Source organism: Sinocyclocheilus anshuiensis, unplaced genomic scaffold, assembly GCF_001515605.1.
Source record: "Sinocyclocheilus anshuiensis isolate Anshui unplaced genomic scaffold, SAMN03320099.WGS_v1.1 scaffold773, whole genome shotgun sequence".
NCBI classification, from domain to species: Eukaryota; Metazoa; Chordata; class Actinopteri; order Cypriniformes; family Cyprinidae; genus Sinocyclocheilus; species Sinocyclocheilus anshuiensis.
Genome location: NW_015539930.1, coordinates 592,276 through 615,185, shown reverse-complemented (window position 1 = coordinate 615,185; position 22,910 = coordinate 592,276). Strand labels below are relative to the sequence as shown.

General features: G+C 37.1%; 1 protein-coding gene across 1 annotated transcript; it reads right to left on the bottom strand.

Moving 5' to 3' along the window:
• Nucleotides 1-323: 323 nt before the first annotated feature.
• On the bottom strand, nt 324-9,927 carry LOC107686807 (dickkopf-related protein 3-like). Its single transcript, XM_016483929.1, has 7 exons — nt 9,660-9,927; nt 8,667-8,789; nt 7,793-7,870; nt 5,234-5,326; nt 3,068-3,209; nt 2,811-2,967; nt 324-1,887 (listed from the first exon to the last, which is right to left on the bottom strand). Exons 1-7 carry the CDS (start codon nt 9,858-9,860, stop codon nt 1,800-1,802), a joined length of 882 nt encoding a protein of 293 aa, XP_016339415.1. The 5' UTR covers nt 9,861-9,927; the 3' UTR covers nt 324-1,799.
• Nucleotides 9,928-22,910: the final 12,983 nt, after the last annotated feature.

The following is a 22,910-nucleotide window of genomic DNA, read 5'->3' as shown; positions in this document are numbered from 1 at the left end:
GCTCATATTTTAAGGAAGAATATGATGTGTTATTTTATGGGGTCATAAAAGGAATCAAGTTTTGCTTTATTTTATGAAATTATACTAGAAATTATATAAAATACTGTTAGCATACTATAACCTACAAAACAGCATCTATTTAAATTAAAGTGATAGTTCACTCAAAAATGAAAATTTTGTCATTTACTCACCCTCAGGTTGTTCCAAACATGTAAGAGTTTTTCTTCTGTTGAACGTAAAGGAATATTTTTTTGAAGAATGTTGGTAACCAAAGAGTTGATGGTAGTCATAGACTTACATAGTATTAAAAAAAAATCTTTGGAACAACTTGAGGGTGAATAAATTGACAATTTTAATTTTGGAAAATAGTTCATTCAGAAATAGTAATTTCACATGTGAAGGTGGTGTTTGCATAGTTTTAAGGTGTGGTCACATTAGCGGCATTTCGTGCAAAAAACGCCCATTGTCTGTTGTTACTTTGAAACTAAGTGGCTTTTGTTGGTCAACGTGGCAAATACACACGACCAACTTGAACCCATCGCAAAATCTGCAAGGGGAAATCTTTGCCCTTTTGTGAAATTCCCAATGGCGTGGATGGATTCCTATTGAAATTACTGCATTTGACCTGTGAAAATTCACCAAATGACATTAAATGTGGCTGCACTTTTAAGATGGATGTCACATTAGCAACATTTTGATGAAATTTCGTGGGTAAAAAAATGTCCATTGTCTGTTGTCAATAGTGTAGCCATTTATGAAGCACAGCTCACACAGTAGTCAGTTTCAGACCAAGCCGCTTTTTTTATTGGTCAACACAGCAAATTCACATGACCAACTTGAACGCATGGGGAAATCTTTTGCTCTCGTGAAATTTGCACAGATTTTGGCAAACAACGGTAAAAGTGACCACACCCCAAAAAAAAAAAAAAAAAGTTTGGAAAAAAATTAATTGCGACTAATATAAGTGGATCTCAGGGGGAAAATTAAAAACTGTCATAAATGCATACTTTAGTTCAGATTATATATATATATAAAAAAAGATAACATATTCATGTTTTCCAACCTTTTATTTTCTGGAGCGAGTTTGTTTATTACCTGGGGAAATTACATGAGGTTTCTTGTATGGGTACGTCACTTTGGCTGCTACACTAAACTAAGATGGATTGGCTCTCAACAGAGTTTTCCTCTTTATGTTTTTTCTGCCTGACATATTCTTAAAGCATTAATACTGTACATTAATAATAAGTGCTTCTTTCCAATGCTCAAAACCCACAGTTGAGCTTCAACACCTGAGGGCTGTTCACACTGACAATGATTTGATCTGCTGGATGCCCAAATATTACTGCTGGGCTGCCTAACAGGCCATAGCTTTGAAAATCTGATGACAAATCCAATTAAACAAATCATCATTGCAGGGAATGTGGTCATCTTGACTACATTATCTCACATGTGACCATTGCCTTCACACTCACTGAAGTTCTACTTTTTTCAGTTTTGTCGTGTCATTTGATGCCACCCAACCATTGTCATCGCTCTTGTCCCCTCAAATCACCAACTTTCTTCGGAAGTGTATGATTTCCAGGCAGCTTGATGCTTTCAAATCGCTGTCAGTGTGAACGGTCTTTAGATTCAGGCCTTCAGTGAATCTCTTCTGCTGCACAACTTCACAGCTGCATTTTAGAGGCTGTTTGGGTGATTATAATGAAGGCGTTTCCTACAAAGCTTTGGAGTGACGATGAAGCGTTCATGTCTGTTTCAGCAGCTTCTCTTCATCTGTCTGTCAAACAGGCTGAGTCTCACTAGACGATGTAGTCGATCTCAGAGTAGAGGGTATCGGCGAGCTCCTCCTCGCTGGAGTTCTGACTCTTCAGGCACAGTGCACCTCGTCTGATAAAGAGAGGGTGACCATAATTTCATATCGGTATTTCATATATTATTTCATGAAGTCAAGGCTGATCACCAAGGCTGCATTTATTTGATCAAAAATACAGAGCAAAACTCCAGTAATACAGTAACATGCAAAATATTTGAAATGTAGTCATTTTCAGCATCATTACTGCAGTCTTCAGTGTCGCATGATCCTTCAGAAATCATTCTAATACAATGATTTGCAGCTCAAGAAACATTTCTTATATTATCAATGTTGAAAATGTTTGCTACCTAATATTTTTGTGGAAACATTTTTTCAGGATTCTTTGATGAATAGAAAGTTCAGAAGAACAGCAATTATGTGAATTACAATCATTTGTAACATTATAAATGCCTTTAATGTCACTCTTTATCAGATTAATGGAACCTTGTTGAATAGAAGTATTAATTTCTTTAAAAAAAAAAAAAAAACTTGCTGACCCCAAACTTTTTTGAACAGTAGTGTATATATATATTTTTTTATTTCTTTCTGAAATAGTGCATATAAAACAAGTTGATCACTAAAAACTACAGCGTTTGGTTAGGAACTTACTGTCACGGGTCATTTTAAGCTGATATGTGCATTATACGTATTTAATATACAATAAATCAGCATATTGTAATGATTTCTGAAGGATCATGTGACACTGAAGACTGGAGCAATGATGCTAGAAATTCAGCTTTTCCCTCACAGGAATAAATTACATTTTAAAATACATTAAAATAGAAACAGTTCTTTCAAATACTAATAATTTCACAATATTACTGTTTTACTGTATTTTTAAACAGATAAATGGTGAAAAAAAAAACAATTCAAGCTTTTGACTGGTAGTGTATAAATATGAATATATTATATTTAAATATGTACGTATTTATGTCATGTTAAGTGAAAACATTTCTACCCAAGATGTTGGCACTGCAGGTCACCGGCACATGGGCAGTGCTTTTGAGGACCATCCGCCTTCAAATCCCACGACAGCAGCTCCATCAGGTGATTGGCTGAAATGATACAGCGCTCGCGTTCTATTGGCTTAGAGCTGCACACTGGGAACAGCAGGGCTGAAAATTGAAAGCAAGTAGTTAACAATATGCATTATCCAGCAGGTGCAGATCAAGATGTTAAACAGAAAGCATAATCATATAATTCAAATGCTCATACCTTTATGGTAGGCACAGCAGAACTCCTCCTTACAATCACTCTGGTACTGACAGATGGTTCCTGCGCCTCCCTTTGTGCCGTTTGCACACTGACCCCACACACACAGCTGTCCCACACAGCATTCCTCGTCTTTGGTACACGTCTGAAGGGGATACAGAACATAAAATATCTTGAGACTGTGATTCAGCTCAAAATATTTCAGCATATTTTATGCATATATTGAATCAAACAATTAATTCTTTCAGGACATTGATGCACAGGTTGTCCTGCAGCTATGCATCTCTGGAAAACTGACAGAAGGAGTTACTTGAGTGTTTACTCTAATCACACACGTTCTTCAGAAAAAAAAACAATTATCAAAGTAATATTTAAACAGTAAAGACTAAACTTAACTAGTTTTAGCCTGTACAAACATTAGCGCCAGGGTGTTGCTAAATTGTTCAGAGTAAGAATTAAAATAGTTAGGAATGTAATGATTCTGATTCCATTAATGATTCATTCATTTCTGAGCAAGCACAGTAATGCACTTGCTGCAGTCAGCATTGTGTTATAAACAATGAGATAATTTTAGATTTCAACAGAACAGATCTCAGAAATATAAAACAATTCTCGTAAAAGATCATTACAAAGACACAATGAATAACGTGTGGTTCAGTATGTGAATCCTGTTGGTTAACTGCACTGGCTGACTCTTAATCGTTTATGATTCACTAAAATGAACTAGATCATAATTAATTCATTCTGTAATTAGACTCTACTGATTCACTAAAAAACACTGGCTCATGGGAGTCATTCATTCAGAAACTGGACTCTACTGGTTGCGCTATATGCAGTTGGTTCACTAAATAGTGAGCATGCTATTGATTCACTAAAAAGTACTGGCTCACATGAGTCATCCGTTCAGGAATCTGACTCCACTTGTTGTGATTGCAACTGTGTGCTATTGAAACATTAAAATGGCTAATAAGAGTCATTAGTTTGAGAATCAGACTCCTCCACTCGTTGCACTGTATGTTATTGATTCACTAAAAAGTACTGGCTCACATGAGTCATCCGTTCAGGAATCTGACTCCACTTGTTGTGATTGCAACTGTGTGCTATTGAAACATTAAAATGGCTAATAAGAGTCATTAGTTTGAGAATCAGACTCCTCCACTCGTTGCACTGTATGTTATTGATTCACTAAAAAGTACTGGCTCACATGAGTCATCCGTTCAGGAATCTGACTCCACTTGTTGTGATTGCAACTGTGTGCTATTGAAACATTAAAATGGCTAATAAGAGTCATTAGTTTGAGAATCAGACTCCTCCACTCGTTGCACTGTATGTCATTGATTCACTAAAAAGAAGCAACTCACAAGAGTAATTTATTAGGGAATCAAACTCCACAGGTTGTGCTTTATGCCACTGATTCACTAAAAAGAACTGACTCATAAGAATCATCCGTTCAAGAATCTGACTCCTCTGGACATGCTGCATGTTAAGAACCAGTAAATAAGGGTTATTCTGTCTCACAAGAGTCAATCTTTAATGCTCTCGTGTCACTGATGTCAGTGTAAGCCTTCAATGTATTTTTTTTCACCCTTTTATCATCTGCCAAAAGAACATTTTTAGCACAATGTTTCACACATACGGTTAGGTTTGTTCATTGCCTTAGCAAGCTTAGCCGAGCCAGGAAAAGGCTTTTTTAACAAGCACAAACAGTTTGTTTTGGTTGGGTGTTAGAATCTGCTTCAACAATATCCTGAAAGAGTAATGCACATCTATATTCTGCTTAGTTGGCTACCCTACTTCCTGTGCCTCAAAGTGAACTCAATGTGTCCTATCATGGGCTGGAGAAGCTGCTCATATTTAGCGATCTGCGCACTTTGATGTGAAACCCAAAGGAGAAATGCTTCGGCATATCAGATTCCAGGTGCACTCGTCCCGCAATGCAGTCACAATGCAGGCTCAGTTGCATCATTTTATTAGAAAGCCACATTGCTGAGTATTATATTTGTACAGAGACCCAGAGAACCCAGAAAGTCATGAGCAAATCGAAATAATTCGAGACTAGGCTGAATACCTAACATGTAATAAGCAAACTAGATGATCTTTTACTGGATAGTAGCAGAGGTTAAGTGTGCCTAGAAATGGGCCTGGTCTGTGAAATTTGAAACCGCTTACCGCATCAGTGTGCTTGCAGGGTAGACACTTTGAGCTCTGTGTTGTGTAGAGACAGTAGCTGCCCTTCTCACAGTCTTCATCAATGATACACTCCTGAGAGACAGAAGGAAATCATTTAAAACCCGAACAGGTCAAGCAACATGTGAACTAAAATAAAGAGTCATAATCCATAATATATGTGAGGAACTAATCAACAGCAGAGCTGTGCTTCACCACAGAGTTAAAACAAGATTCACAGGAGGATATGAGGTGACGTGACGTGACATGTGGCCAAGTATGGTTACCCATACTAGGAATTAGTGCTCTGCGTTTAACCCATCCTAAGTGCACACACACAGCAGTGAACACACACACACCGTGAACACACACCCGGAGCAGTGTGCATATGATCGGTGCATAGGTGTATTTGTCTACACCCCCAAATTTAAGCTGATGTTTTAAGTGTTGGGCAAAAAGCTTTTTTCCCTTAAAGGTGGGGTAAGCGATTTCTTGTAGCCAATGTTGACGTTTGAAATCACCAAAACAAACACGCCCCAACCCCAAAAGGGTCTCGTGTCTACACTGGATGCGAGTGGCGCGGCTTTTACAAAGGTGTGTTTGAACTAAGAATCTGATGTTTCCTTCAGGCGGTAGATCTGCTGAATATGCAAATGGTTCCATAACTTAATATTCTTATTTTCTCTCCTCTTTACTGAGTTAAGCTTTAACCCTTTCCTATACCAACTGTATGCGTGTGTGTGTGTGTGTGTGTATGTATGTGTATGTTAGGCTAGTTTCAGTGTTTATGTAGTATGTTAGACTAGTTTAAGTGTTTATATAGTTAATAAAGTCTTGTATCACAATCGACGTTGTTCATTGTTTGCTCATAACTGGAGTCCCTAATCATGCAGATTTATGCTACAAGCTCTGTGTAGAGTTGTACAGTATGAAAGTTATTTCCCTTAACCAGGAAATTAACGTTCTTAGAATTGACAGACAGTTGACCCTGAGAGGTCAAGTAAATATCTACAGCGGATCTAAATATTTATAATTAATTATAACTAGTTATGATTAATTATTCATATTTCCCCATGAGCTGATTCGCTACAACACCATATAGATATACATATCTATGGTCTACACTGGATGCATGACAAATCCCTGACAGAAAACTACTGCTGCGTTCTATTCATTACATATTGACACAAATTTCTAATTATTTTCGACGGTCGTTTTGTCGCGTCGTCAGTGTGCTAGACAGACTTTAGCTGATGCGGCTCAGACACGTTGTTACTCACCTATCGAGAAAAAACAAAGCAACCTCGGCATCTGATCGCAGGCCTTCCGCTCCTTGAGTTCTCTCCAGCACTGGAAAGCTGATCCGATATTTACACGGGTCCTACTTCTTGCCTTATTGCCTTAAGCCTTCTTTTGTTCCGCAGACGTTTTCCTCTTTGGTTTTTTATCCGCCATCTCTATCTTTCTGTCGCTCCGCTAATGTCCATCCTGCGTACTGAACGCTCTCTCCTCCACATCATGAGTAGACACGCACCTTACTGCTGATTGGCTTCAAGTTTGTTTTGCTAGTCGGCCCGAATCAGTTTTCTAAAGCGTTTTTGAAAAATCGCTTACCCCACCTTTAATGCTCCATTTGACTCCTTTTTCATCCTGGTTCATAAATATTTAACAGAGAAAAAGTAATCCCTTCCATTATCTTTAGAAAACACAAGTTAGTGATTTAAACATATTTAATACTGTACAATCGCTGCAATTATATTATTATAAATCTGACTTACAGGGATATTTCACATTCATCATTTACTCACCCTCAAGCCATTCCAAACCTGTATGACTTCCTTTCTTTTGCAGAACACAAGATATATTTGAAGAATGTTGGTAACCAAACCATTCTGGGTTACTATTGACTTCCATTATGTAGAAAAAAAACATACTGAGATTGTTGCAAATTTCATCTAGTTTCAATAAACTGTTCTGTTAGAAAATAAAATGGACTATTATTGCATGTGTTAGGCTTTAAATTGTTAAACACATTTAACTGAACATGCAACAACCTCAGGTAATGGAACAGGTCGTTCACTTTACAGGAAGAAAATTAATGTGCAAATAAATGTTATCAAAAGAATGACCTCAAAATGGATTCATTATATTTCCTCCTATACTACATCTGTCTACAAACTGATTTGTGCTTTTGGTTTCTTCTGTCTGAGCTTTCTGGATGGCTGGAATTAGTGGATCTAAACTGTCAAATGGATCCGTGAAGCCTCAGACGAGATCCGTTGATTATCTGGCGTTATCTTGCCTTGTCAGCTGAAGATCCAGATCCCTGCCATCTAAAAGAGCAGGTCAATACACAGCAGACAGCCTCATTTCAGTCAGATGGGAAATTAAAGCTGAGGAAGAGTATTCCTCTTCCTGAAAACCATTCCTCCTGACGTCTCTAAGAAGATGTGTGCAAATAAAAGGGCTTTGCTTGTGGCAACGTCTGGCTGAGCAAGATAAAAAGAAGGGTTTTTCAGACACAATTAGACAGAAAGATAGATGGACAGACAGACAGCTTACTTGATCAATGCTGTTGTCTTCATCTCTGGGCTGTATGGTTGTTGAGTTGTTTGTCTCTTCGGTTGAATTGTCTGTTGTCTGGGAGTAAAAGCAGAGAAATCTATTTAGCTACTGAGATTATCATGCATTTATCATGATAAAACACAGAATGATGGGACATTCATTTGAAATATATTCAGACACAAAAATAAATAAATGGACTCAAAATAATGATTTGAGTATGTAAGAAGAAACTGGAGAGTGACAAGAAATGGCGTGTCTAGGAAACCGGTTGCCTAGGACAATATGACTTATACAGGTAAAGTTCCCATGCAGTTACTAATTTTATCCCTTAAAACTCATCTTTGATCATCAAAATGACATATTTAGAACCATTTGTGAAATTTATTTCATGGTAGGAAACGGACTATTTCGTATTTGAGACCGTCTTTGGTATAATACATATTTAAAGCAGCACTATGTAACTTTTGGCGCTCTAGCTCGAGCCGTTTGTGCCAGGCTGGGGAGAAAGGTACTTTAATAATGTAAATTATGTGAAAAATAATGTGTTTTTCGAACCACCAAGCATGAGAGCATGTTCTAGTACACCCCCAAAACAAAATCAAGACTTTGTAAAAGAGCATAATAGGACCCCTTTAAGGAGAAAATGCTCAGCGATGATGTTGACTGGTGAATTTGCACATGGATTGTTAATAATATATTAAAAGTACAGATACACGTGTAAACAACGTTCAAAAACTTGATTTTCACCTCAGGGGGTCTTTAAGTGGTCATTATGCCAAATGATTTGACCAATCAGAATCATGTATTGTGGAGAGTCATATAACTGTAGCCTATTTAGGCTGCCTTATTGAATCAGACTATCTATACCCACCTTATTGATTCTCTCAGCAGTATAAATGGATTGATTCCCAGCTATGATTTCCATACTGTAATTTTGGAGGTTTGAAGAGACGTTGTGTGGATGGAGGCTGGATTTTGCTGTCTCATTGTCCATCTGAAAAAAAAAGGAAAACGCTGGAATAAGTAAAACTGCACCAAATCTACATGACCTGACCCTTAAAAATCACATTCATTTATGAAAATATTCACACAACTTGTGACTATTTAATTTCCATAACCTTTTCAGTTATTTATAACTGGGTAAGGATTTTAAAAATAAAAGTTTTATAGACTGTCCTCATAAAAGAATAATTCCTAACTGATTGAACATAGTTCTGGGCGTAACAAGAAGCAAAAACTAAAGTATTTTATGATTCGCACAACTTTATAATTCTTTTTAATGTAAAACTTTATAATGACTTCCCTTACAGTGGGAACGTTTTTAAAGGTTTAATCAGTGATATGATTTTTATTTTTTATTTTACCAATGTTACCTGACAATACAGTTTTGTGTAAAGAGGTAAAAGGTCTGTAGGATAGACTGATAATCAATTTAACCATTATGTATTTCTTATATTCACTTTTCAACTTTAATCGGTCATCAGTTCTTTTATATCAGGTTGGTGACAAATGGCAAATTTAGGGGATCTCTGAAGAATAACAACAATTCACAGGTAAAACAGTATGAAAAGTGTAGCCTATAAGATTATGAAAATAATCCTTATTGGTCATAATGCAATATTGGCCCATCTCTGTCTATAAAATAATTTCATGCCATATCTATCATGTCCATGCGATCTAACATGAATTAAGCTGTGATGGATAATTTTTAGGAAAACTCTGCTCTGATTTGGCATGTAGCCAGTGATGCTATTATTAAAACTAAGCAGCTATTAGTTATGACGGAAAATCATTCTCCAGATCTACTCTGAGAGAGATTCATTAGAGAAGAACAATAATTCGACTGTATTTGAAAGTAGAAAACCTGCTGCACCGCGTCCTCCAGCTTCTGCTGCGTGTCCTCCATCAGTTCCTCCTCCACCTCTCTGAACATATCGCTCAGTGGCGTTTGTCCTTCTTCTACGTTTGTTTCCATGTTTGAAATGATGTCCATGTCTGTTTTGGATATTTCGGGGACAATTCCATAGACGATGGCCAGACACAGGCTGAATCCGAGCAGAAACATGTTGACAGCGCGGTTGGTCTATGAACAGTGCGCGACGCGTGCGATCAGAGGAGCTCCAGCTGCGCGAGGCGGGGCGGTGCGATGCGATGCGCATCCACACAAACACAAACCTCTTTGTACTGCATCTCTGGCTATACATATTTACTGCAAATGCCAGACATTCAGTGATTGTACGCGAATTTGACATGCAAATCAACTGTGACGCACAATTACAGTCGCCTATATTTTATTTATTTAATTCACAACGGGTTGTATTCCGTTTTTCTTAGTTTGCTGCATTTATTCTATATTTATTTGTGTTTACCTGGATATAGGCCTCTTTTTATGCAATACATAAAACATTTTATTATGTCTTCTTTTCTCATGCGCACTCATTATTTGTCCTCTTATTAAAACGAGCTACGCACAAATAACTTTTTTTTTAAAGGGGTCATATGATGCCTTTTTAAAGATCATTATTTGGTGTATTTGGTGTATCAGAATATGTTGACATGCTTTAATGTTCTTAAAGATTCCTAAATGCATCTACTTTCGGAAGGCCAAATAAAGTGCTTTTGCTTTCGCCTAGAAACACACAGCGTCTCCCTGACATGGCTGCTTCAACACTAACTGCGGTTACTGAAACCACGCCTTCTTTCTTTGCGTGAACATTTGGGCGGCATTACGCAAATATTTCCACATAGTGAGGTAGATATGTGGGGGCGTGTTAGAACGAGCTGTTTTAGGGGGGTGTGGCAGAGTCTTAACTTTGATAAAGAATATCTCTTTGGTTTTGAGACTTTAGTCTTTGCAACTTCAGGGATCTTATCTATGCACAATCAGCTTGTAACACTCCAAAGAGAAAGGAAAACTTGAAATAGCATCATATGACCCCTTTAAATAATGTTCATGAGCAAATTAAGGCTTTGCAGAAAACGTTTGGCTTGCTGCGTGTGCATGGAAAAAAGTCACATTGGCCGAAATTGCAATGTTTAACAATAACATAAACAGAAGCAAGTCTTTTAAACCTTTTGATGTTAGCTATATTTGATCAAAGAAACATATGAGAGCATTGACGTAAAGTCGACAGATGTATGATTTTGTTTGCGCTACTTTTTAACGAATCAATCTATAAAAAAAATAAAAAAAACACTTTTTAACGAATCAATTCGTGATTCATGACTCACTGAGAATAGCCTATACGCTTCAGAAGACTCGAATCACTGAATGAATCAAAATCACCACTACTACATTGCATCAAAAAGTAATTGTTCTGTTCAGTTAAGTTCTGTTTCTGGTTCTCACAACCTGATCCCCCCTATTTTTATGGCCAGTCATTAGAACTGAAGAACGAATCAGTCCAATTAGTGAATGCATAATTTAATCACAGATCCGATTTAAGGCGAGACACTGCAGGTGAATAGGGTAAAAAAAAAAAACTAATAGTCATGGCCTTACTTACCCAGCTGTTTGATTTCATTGATAAGTGCAAACATTTTTTGTATTACATGTTTTCTAAAATGTTAGGTTTAAATATGTGTAATGGTGTGAAAGTGTTATAATTCATCAAACTTTGTTACTTTGGTTAAGAAAAACCAAGTGCAGAAAGACTGGGTAAGGGATGATCCATCGTTTCATTATGGGGAGGGGTTGGGAGTATATCTAAAATTATTGCAGAATGGAAATTGCGATTTTATTACACTGCATTTAATCTTTGTGTTTATCGAACAGTATAATCACACTACTTTCTTGTACTGCATGTGTTTGTTTAGAAGAATATTATGTTCTTTTGTGTTGCTGATGTGGTATACCCCTCTCTTCGATCAATGGTATATTCACCTGGTGCTGCATTCATGAAGAGAGGTACGTGTCTCTGTTAATGGACAACTCAAACATGTTACTAGAGCATATTAAATAGAAGGAAGAGAGGTACGTGTCTCTGTTAATGGACAACTCAAACATGTTCCTAGAGCATATTAAATAGAAGTTACAATGAAATCAGAACAAAATATTTTGGTAATACCGTTGTTGACCCTGTTATGTGTAAAATTAGAGGTTGTACATGTTTAATACTTGCATAAACTGTATCGCTTTAAACCTGCGATTGTGTCGTACTTCCATGAACGGTACAACATCTGAAATATCAGTTTATGTTCTGTGTTCATTCTCATGAGTCTGATGGTGCTTGTTAATGTTAATCTGAGTTTCATTTCATGACATTTTGATGACGCGAGTGGTTAATTCCTTGCTGCACAAAGTGAAATGCGCGCCAGTAATCGGTGGTGCATTTTGGGTAATGTAGTTCATGACTCAAAGCATGTTATATGTGTTAATGAGAAGAAACAAAAACTGAGTTGTTACTTTGGTATTGTAAGTCGCCTGCATATTAGAAAAATGGGGCAATGTACTAACTAAATGATGTATTTGCAGATTGTGAAACCAGAACAGATGATTGTTGTAACACTGTCCCATTTCATGCTTGCAGGTATGAGTTATTGTGTTCATTTTGTTTTATTATTGTTTTATTAATTATCAGTGTTCATAAATCATATCAGTTCTATATAAAAATGTGCCTTTGGTGTAATGCATTATACTGAGTGGAACAATTATTCAATTACAGTTACTGTAAAGAAAACAACCTGTAACATGAGTCTGTGTGAAACATTCTGAAGAGAGATTGTGAAACCAGAACAGATGATTGTAACACTGTCCCATTTCATGCTTGCAGTAAACACCCAAGAAAAGGCATTACTGGTGTTTGTCCTTATTCGAGGTTGATCCTTTGGTGCATCCAGTGTTCCGCTACATATGCAAATGATTATTTATTTAGACCATTTATATAGACCATTATTTAATGAAATATGCGCTAATTTGCATACATTTCTAGTACAAAAATCTAAACACTGGATTGTGTCAGTTTCAAAATTCTTGTTTAATTTTTTTGACATATTAGAGTAAAAAGTTTTTACAGAGGGAATTTTGGGTATTTCATTTTTGTCACTCCATAATTCAGAAAATGCTTAGAACGGATAGAAAACAGTATATTTTCACAATTTTGGGGGGAATAAAATGTTGTATATAAAATATATATGAACAAATCCCTCTGTAAAAACCTTCAGGATATTTACAGGAATAAAAATGTAAAGTTTGGTGTGTGTAGGTGCTACTGAAGTGGAGATTTATGGCTCAGTGTAGGAGAAAAAACTCATTTTGAGAAAACGGCCTTTAAAAATATGTATTGTAATTGAAATCTATTGACACAAATAGATAAAGTGCTATAAAAGAAACACTTACCAGTGTCTTTTGGGTGTTTTCTTTCCACTAGTCTGAAAAAACATGTTATGAAAAACCAAAAAGCCCAAAATCTCAAATTTGACAGGTGCATGAAAAAACTGTTTTTGCCTGCAGTGTCTCCCCTTAAAAGAATTATTCGTTTCGAACTTTCATGAACGTAATTAATAGCCTACAAAATCTAAAGCTGTTCCTTCCCTGAGTCCACCAATGGTTGTGAAGTCATCAGCCTCAATGTTGTTGAAATTGCCACAAAGACCTGTAAATGGATTTGTTATTAACAAAAGCACAGAAAGCCTTAGATAAAGATATACAATGAATAAACATTCATATTTATTTATAGGGGAAGTCGTGGGCTAATGGTTAGCGAGTCGGACTCGTAACCCAAAGGTTGTGGGTTCGAGTCTCGTACCGGCAGGGATTGTAGGTCACTATATACGGGAGTGAATGTACAGCGCTCTCTCCCACCTTCAATACCACGACTGAGGTGCCCTTGAGCAAGGCACCGAACCCCCAACTGCCCCCCGGGCGCCGCAGCAAAAAATGGCTGTCCACTGCTCCGGGTGTGTGTGTGTTCACTGCTGTGTGTTTGCACTTTGGATGGGATAAATGCAGAGCACTAATTCCAAGTATGGGTCACCATACTTGGCCACTTTCACGTCACTTTCACTTTCATATTTAATAAATTGATGCTGCTTTTATTCAGAGTATTGCATGAGAGTGTTAAAGATAAGAGGTCTGTAAAACAAATAAATACCGCATGTTTCTCCTTGGTGCACTGAATTGACTGTGATGTAAAGTTGCATTAATGGTACAAGCTGGATCTCTAGATGAAGCCCAATCAAATGGGCCTGAATGACAATGTAGAATGAGGAGGGCTTGAAAATGCTCACATCAGCTGAAAATCCAAATAATAATATATAATTGCATACATTAGTAATCAGTAATAAAGCAGAAATCAAGCAGTTTTTGTATAAGCAATGTCCATACTAACTTTTTTTCTGAACAATTATTCAAATGCAAATTTGAAATAAAGATTTCACGTTCCCTGCATTCCCCAAATGACCTTCCTCTGAAATTAAAGTTACACTTTGTAACTTTTTCAATAAAAAATAAAACAACAAAATGCTATCATCGAAAATGCGCTAACAAATCGTCCAAACCATGTCTTTACTTTACCCAAATACACTTTGATAAAACTGTAATAATAGTGATTTATATTTTAGTGCTGTAAGGGGCAGATTTCACGGGAAATTGCATACATAGGTTATTCTCCAGTGTCACCCCGGTATAATATCTCTGTGGAATCACCGGTTGTAAAAATAAAACAAAAAAGTCCAAAATCCGTTTATTACAAAAACTGATTCAGTACTGGTATGCTTATCAGTGTTGGTTTTATTATTATTAATTGCATTTTTTTTCTTTCAAAAATTTCCCTTCTTGTATTTGTTGATTTGCCTACCTGTAAAAAGTGACATCTGGGCAATTATTCTGTTGACCTCAATATTTCCACTGGAATCCACCTGTATGCAAGGGAATAAAAAAATAAAATAAAATAAAAAATCAATGAATGTTTTCTGTTTGCAAATGTTTAAGAGATGTAGATTTAATATAAATGGCAGTGACATGAAGAGTGAGGAGCAGTTTCGTCAAGTTATGATAAAAGGCTGTTTTGGAAAACATTAACTTTCATTTTTTTCAGTCCTTTTTAGTACTTACATTAGTTCCATCTAACAATGCCAGCGTTACTGACTTCAAACAGGTTTCAGTTTCAGTCACACCACAATTCACCTGGTCTCCTTGAACTGTGAATTCTGTGCTTGTGCATTGCTATTGAAAAAGAAAGGTTAATTGACTTAACAAGTCCATCTTTAAGATTACACTTCACTACCTGGCCAAGCTGTGATACAGGAAGTCGGGGATAAAGTTTTGCACGGCATTCAATTCCCTGTGGTATTGAGCAGGTGGTTGAATGGGTGTCAGTGATGATTTTGACTGGTATAAGTTTACCGCCTTCAGGACCTTTTGTTGGTCTACCAAAATTCAACCATTTTGACCGCTGACAAGTGCATGGCGCGGAAGGAGTAAGTGGGGATGGTTTTGATGTCTTGGAAGGTGTAGAAGTTGCTGAAGGTGTACTTGAAATTGTGGTTGTTGTTAAACCTGACAACCTCGAAGGAGTTGTTGGTGTCTGTGTGGAGTTGTCACATTTTCCATGGCAGCATAATACCCTGATATAATAATCAAAGCATTGCTGTGTGATATCTTGATTTTTGTTCAAACACAGGAGCCCATCTTTTGCATTACAAATAACAACCTGTCCAAGCTGCAAAAGAGAATGTCGAGGATAATGTTTTGCATGGCATTCCACCTTCTTTGGGGCTGAACAGAGGGACGGATAGGTATCTGTTATTGTATATTACACACTCTTGGTGGACCATACTTTCTGGGCACGGATGTGCTGCAACATACAAAAGAAGAGGACATACTATTCAGAGAGCATCAATTAAAAAAAAAGAATACAAAACTACAAGAAGAGACTATAGCAAGCTAGCAACCATAGGCCTTGATCTAGATAGTCTAATGGTAAGACAAACATTTGCAAAGGGCTAAAAAATGATGCACTTAAAGAAGAAGGCATACATATGGCAAAATATTCTGATCTCCATTCTTCAGGCTTTCCCCCCTGCATGTACACCCTGCCTTGAATATTCGCCGATGGATTTGCATAGACAGAAGGATCCAGAGGAGCCGTTGCAATGGCACAGGTCTTTCATGCAAACTTGGACAAATGAATCAATGGACACCTGACCCCTGCAATCACTGAACACTGAACTGGGGAAGATATCACGGCAGAAATTCTGTGGGGAGTGAGAAGTCATATGGAGTCACATAAAATTATAACCAACAAACCAGTAAAATAATTACTGCTACAGCTACAAATGATGAAACCACTAATAATGATCATTCCAAAGGCTCCATGCTTCTGATATAAACCCATTCACATTCAAATGCATTTTTTTTTAATGTAAATTGATTTACTAAACACAAATATATCTACCTATGCACTATGGCTGCCGTCACATCATCCAGTTGGATGCTGCACACTGGTGGTGGATGAGGAGATACCCCCTAAAGGCTGTTTTGGAAAACATTAACTTTCATTTTTTTCAGTCCTTTTTAGTACTTACATTAGTTCCATCTAACAATGCCAGCGTTACTGACTTCAAACAGGTTTCAGTTTCAGTCACACCACAATTCACCTGGTCTCCTTGAACTGTGAATTCTGTGCTTGTGCATTGCTATTGAAAAAGAAAGGTTAATTGACTTAACAAGTCCATCTTTAAGATTACACTTCACTACCTGGCCAAGCTGTGATACAGGAAGTCGGGGATAAAGTTTTGCACGGCATTCAATTCCCTGTGGTATTGAGCAGGTGGTTGAATGGGTGTCAGTGATGATTTTGACTGGTATAAGTTTACCGCCTTCAGGACCTTTTGTTGGTCTACCAAAATTCAACCATTTTGACCGCTGACAAGTGCATGGCGCGGAAGGAGTAAGTGGGGATGGTTTTGATGTCTTGGAAGGTGTAGAAGTTGCTGAAGGTGTACTTGAAATTGTGGTTGTTGTTAAACCTGACAACCTCGAAGGAGTTGTTGGTGTCTGTGTGGAGTTGTCACATTTTCCATGGCAGCATAATACCCTGATATAATAATCAAAGCATTGCTGTGTGATATCTTGATTTTTGTTCAAACACAGGAGCCCATCTTTTGCATTACAAATAACAACCTGTCCAAGCTGCAAAAGAGAATGTCGAGGATAATGTTTTGCATGGCATTCCACCTTCTTTGGGGCTGAACAGAGGGACGGATAGGTATCTGTTATTGTATATTACACACTCTTGGTGGACCATACTTTCTGGGCACGGATGTGCTGCAACATACAAAAGAAGAGGACATACTATTCAGAGAGCATCAATTAAAAAAAAAGAATACAAAACTACAAGAAGAGACTATAGCAAGCTAGCAACCATAGGCCTTGATCTAGATAGTCTAATGGTAAGACAAACATTTGCAAAGGGCTAAAAAATGATGCACTTAAAGAAGAAGGCATACATATGGCAAAATATTCTGATCTCCATTCTTCAGGCTTTCCCCCCTGCATGTACACCCTGCCTTGAATATTCGCCGATGGATTTGCATAGACAGAAGGATCCAGAGGTGCCGTTGCAATGGCACAGGTCTTTCATGCAAACTTGGACAAATGAATCAATGGACACCTGACCCCTGCAATCACTGAACACTGAACTGGGGAAGATATCACGGCAGAAATTCTGTGGGGAGTGAGAAGTCATATGGAGTCACATAAAATTATAACCAACAAACCAGTAAAATAATTACTGCTACAGCTACAAATGATGAAACCACTAATAATGATCATTCCAAAGGCTCCATGCTTCTGATATAAACCCATTCACATTCAAATGCATTTTTTTTTAATGTAAATTGATTTACTAAACACAAATATATCTACCTATGCACTATGGCTGCCGTCACATCATCCAGTTGGATGCTGCACACTGGTGGTGGATGAGGAGATACCCCCTGACAATGTAAAGCGCTTTGAGTGCCTAGAAAAGCGCTATATAAAATGTAATGAATTATTATTATTATTATTACCTGTGACTTGAACCCTGGATATCCTACATATAATATGTGATTCATAATATTAACTCAAGCTGTATGGGGCCCAAAAAAAACCCCACAATAACATGGCATAGTTTTTACATTTTGTCATGTTGCCACCTTATGTTAAAATGCTTTATTTATTTATTTTCAGAAGTATTAATCTTATTTAATAAATGGTGGGTAAAATGTGTAGTTTGGGACAAAAGGGACAATGAGTATGAACCAACATCATTTTTATCTTTAAGCAATGCAATTTCTGGACTGTAAGTGTGGGGTCTCTATGCATAAAAGTCTCTGCTAAATGACTACTTTTGTGCTTATGTTCATGATTTTTTAACACTACCACAATACACGTGCTAAACCTAAATTCGCCACCCACTCCCAATTTCCTTGGACGCCCATAATTGACAAAAAAAAAAAAACACTTTTTAACGAATCAATTCGTGATTCATGACTCACTGAGAATAGCGTATACGCTTCAGAAGACTCGAATCACTGAATGAATCAAAAATCACTACTACATTGCATTAAAAAGTAATTGTTCTGTTCAGTTAAGTTCTGGTTCTGGTTCTGGTTCTCACAACCTGATCCCCCCTATTTTTATGGCCAGTCATTTGAACTGAAGAACGAATCAGTCCAATTAGCGAATGAATCATTTAATCACAGATCCGACTTAAAAGAATGATTCGTTTCGAACTTTCATGAACGTAATTAACACTGACTCGTGAAGCGATTCAAAAACTGTTTTAATCACCCATTAATATATTTTACAAAACAATCAGCTGTTGCCTTGCGTTAACCAGTTTTTATATAAACACATTAACTCATGTTGGGCAAACTGCGTGTTTTATCCACGGGGTGGCGCTATTGTCTACTTTGAATTTGACAACTAGAAGGCGTTCAGCGTCCAAACTTCAGCTAATATCACTGCAGGAAAGAGTTAATCGTAAACAATTAGAATAGTTAAAAATGGACGCTTACAGATAGATGTTATCAGTGATTCTCTGGTTTATTGTTCACCATGTATGGTGCGTTAGCATGCATGAAAAAGCATGAACTAGCTATCACCTATTGCATTGCTCAGGTGTTGCTCCCAATTCTGAGCCCCCCGCCCGTCGAAATTGGGCACACCGGACGTCTACAGGGCGAGTGAAATGCCTTATCGTTGGATTATGTCAGCAGGTAATTTAGACCGTGATTTCATATAGATCAGTGTACACGCGAATAAACACTTAATTTAGACATTAGGCTCTGCCTCCACTAAAATACACAGAGCCAATAGGAAAACCCTACTTCGCGTGTTCTCAGACGTAATTTATTTGTTCCAGCTGTGAATGATAGCCAGTATATTTCGTCTCTTGTGAAAGAGCAGGTGAACTGATTGCGGATCTGACACACACACACACACACACACACACACACGCCTGCAGCTACAGTCACTGACTTTCACTTCTGACTGTCACACGGAGTCTAGTCGCTGTACCCGTGCCTTCAGTCCCACAAGGACATACACTGAAAAGTAAGTGCCTGCTACTTAGTTTTTACAATAGTCATTTTGAGTATTTGTAAGCCTGTATTGCGTGAGCAGAGTATTTGGTGTTGAATCGCTACGGTATAGTTTCTTTTGTTGAACAGAATCATTTCTATCCAGTGAGTTCAATGGCAGATTGTTTCGGTTCAACTTTGCCTTCACAAAACTTTTTTTTTTTTTTTTTAATGTGTGTGTGTGTGTTATAGTAGGCTATATATTTTGAATATTATGAATCAGCCGCCAAAACATATCAGAGTCAATAAATCTGGTTCATTTATTGATTACAAAACATACCTAACCAGCATATGCTGGTTTTTTCAACAGGGATAGCTGACAACAGATGTAGTATAACCGATCAGCTGTCTTGATCTCAGAAGTCAGAAAGTCAGAAAGAGCTTTATTACCAAGTATGTTTACACACACAAGGAATTTCACTTGGCGACATGAGGTTCCAGTGCAGAAGAAAGTAACATGGTGCAAACATACATGATAAATAATGCACTATATACAGAAGTAGAAATATATAGAAACAAAATCTGACATATATTTTTAGTTTATTTCATTTGAGTAAGATTAATTAAAATAGTTTAGTAGGGCATGTAAAAGAGGAAGCTGCTTCTCTTCTCCTTTTCTATTCAAACGTCCGTTTGACCTGTTTTTAAATGGCATTCTTTTCATTGCTATTTAATAATCAAATGAATTGTTATTAAGAGTGCAGTTACACACTTTCAAAATGCTTGTATGTATATTATTGGACATAGAAACACCAGCAGAGGTGTTAATTCAACAGAACAAAAGAGAGAGATGAAGTAGAGACTCCAGAGGTATTTTCAGACTTAAAATGTATTAATATCTTAACATTATAACAAAATATCAAACCAAATTTTTCAGGGAAGACCGCTACGTTTGTTCAAATGATAAAACATTATTGTTTTAACAATTTAAAAAATATATTTGGACATTTTCTTGTCAAATGTTCCTGTCAAAATCACCTTGGGGCCAGTTGGCTTTAATGTTAAAATGTGAAGAGAAAAATCTACCATCATTTGTTTGCAGATGCCATTGTGTCTCGAATGAAAAGACAACCAGACATTAAGTGTTTATTGTCACTTTATATGTTTATTCATTTGAGCTTTTATTTTGGACCTTCTAAGACTCATCTTAACTTTTTATTGAAAATGCAACTGCTGTTTGTTCCATCTCAAAAGAGAGAGAGAGAGAGAGAGGAGGAGGTAGAGAGATGAATGATTGGTGGTTCTCGGTGTGAGAAAGATAATACTCCCATTAATGTTTCTTCAAGGCATCAGTGGCTTGTTCAGTAACCTGTACTTGAACTTGTGTGAAGTTTAGTAGATTTAACACCACTCGATTTTCACACAGTTTTCTTTGTCCGGATCTCATTGAGACTTTTAGGAATATAATCCAGACAGTGAATATTGGAAAACTGGAACTTCACCCTTTGGATATTCAACACATTCACCTTGTGGACTTTAAACACACCATTGTTTGCGCTCAACCTGAAGTTTGCTGTCTGGAAATGACAATCAAGCAAAATATTAAGGTTGTAACCTAACTTCATCTCAGTAACAAAGAACCAATGCAGAATCTTTATTTTTAAGAGTGGCGTGAATATAATACATTTTAATGCATTCAAAGGGTCAGTTATGTCTTTTTGTAAATAACTGTATTTGCAGTAGCACATTATTATTCAAAAACAACACAATGTAAACCTAATAAACATTAGAATGTATCACAATGTCTATTATAAGATTATGCATATCTTTATGATGCACTGTAAATACAGACTTTGAGTCTTCGTGTAGTTTAACTCTGGTGAAGGTTGTTCTGTAAGTAGTCCTGTGAGATTTGTGATTCACAGGACAGCCACAACAACAGTGTCATCTTCCTCTGTGGAAAACATCTCTTTCCCTCATGAGGACATGATTCGCACTTCCTAATTATAATATTGTTTATTGCAAATTAAAGCTGTTTTTTTTTTTTTTTGCTATCCCATAAATTAAGGTAAAATAAAAATAGTGCAATTAATTATGATAAAATTATTCCGTCAGAGCAATTCAAGCTGCAAGCACCACCTTCATGTTTTTGCAAGCTCGCATAGTTAATCAGCAAATAATAAAAATGATATGATTAAATTTGGAATCGCTTGACACCCCTATTACAGACTCGTTGAAATCACCTCAACAGATGTGATACAGGCCTGTTTTTACTGTCCACATAGCATTCAACACTTTGAAAGTCTGATAAACATTCATTGCATTTCTGTCTGTTTGGCTGGAACTTCCTCAATAACGGTCCGATCTGTTGGCAACTATAGTGCAGCATCACTCTGAAGATATTGTCTGGATCCGACACTGCCAAGTGCAGTCTGCCAGTTGTGTGTCCTGCACACTATGTACTCCAACACCCTCATTTGTCAGAAGTTAGCCCATGTGTTACTGTTAAATAAGGAATTTCTACTGCGGAGCTTTGCCATGTTGATGTAAGCACAGAAATAGTGTGGAAAGAATGCTTTTTTGGCAAGACATGAAACCAATCAGGTTGTATGTAAATCTGGATGTCGGGCATCTGTTAAACTTATAAATTTGTTTTTATACTCTGATCTGTTTAAACGCTGGCCAACGATGTCCCCTTATTTGGTGTGTTCACAAAAATGGCAGTTGATGACCCTTGTTAAGCCTTTTCTACTTTGCTATTACTGCTGTTCATACTTGGCGTTAGTTACTTGTAGAGTTGGGGATACTGCGATTATGAATGAACTTGGATTTGGACAGATTTTCACTCGAACTTGACATGGACGCAGACATTTTGGAGTATATACGATTCCACCTCATGTGTAACATGAAAGATAAAAAAATAAGTAAAAGCATAAAAATAAGACAAAAGACTTTAATAAACATCTCCCACACAAACTCAATTGGTTAAGGACTAGGACTCGACAAGGTGGACTCCGAGCCAACACTAGTGATTTGAACAAACCCCTGAAACAAAGAATTATTTAGTGTGTAACTTGTCAAAGCCTGTTTCCGCCACGTAATTAAATCTTTTAATCTCACAATTCTGACTTTTTTTCCCTCCGAATTGCAAGACATGTTCTCACTAGGTGAAAAATACATTGTGGAGCAAAGAGGACACTGACAACACGCTGACAGACAAGACGGAGCAGGCTACTTTTGGTATTAACAAATTCTCAGTTTTGAATTTTTTTAAGAAATTCAAACAATAAATAATGTTGTGTGGCTCTTTAATGTGTCGTGACAGATCACTGTAGCACCTCAGTCAAGCTCCTCAAGCTCCCTGCGAAGGGTCAAAGGTTTCTTCTTAGTTTTTTCTTATCAGTTTTGTATATTAGGGTTGTGTGTTACACCTAATGTTGTTCAATTAATGTTTATGGCATTATTTCCGTTTCATGTGTGTTACCATGATGGTGTTTAGTTTTTGTGTGAATTACACTGTGCACCTTCTATACGTGATATTATTTAAAAGCTGCTTGTGATGGGCTTTGGTTCATCATGTGACTTTCTCATCACCACCTGCTTTTGG

Excerpts from the sequence above, each read along its gene's own strand:
- LOC107686807 (XM_016483929.1), bottom strand. The coding sequence starts at position 9,860 with ATGTTTCTGCTCGGATTCAGCCTGTGTCTGGCCATCGTCTATGGAATT. Across the intron at positions 3,210-5,233 it reads CCTGCAAGCACACTGATGCG|ACGTGTACCAAAGACGAGGA; the intron begins GTAAGCGGTTTC and ends TATCCCCTTCAG. Across the intron at positions 1,888-2,810 it reads CTGCAGTGCCAACATCTTGG|ACGAGGTGCACTGTGCCTGA; the intron begins GTAGAAATGTTT and ends TCTCTTTATCAG.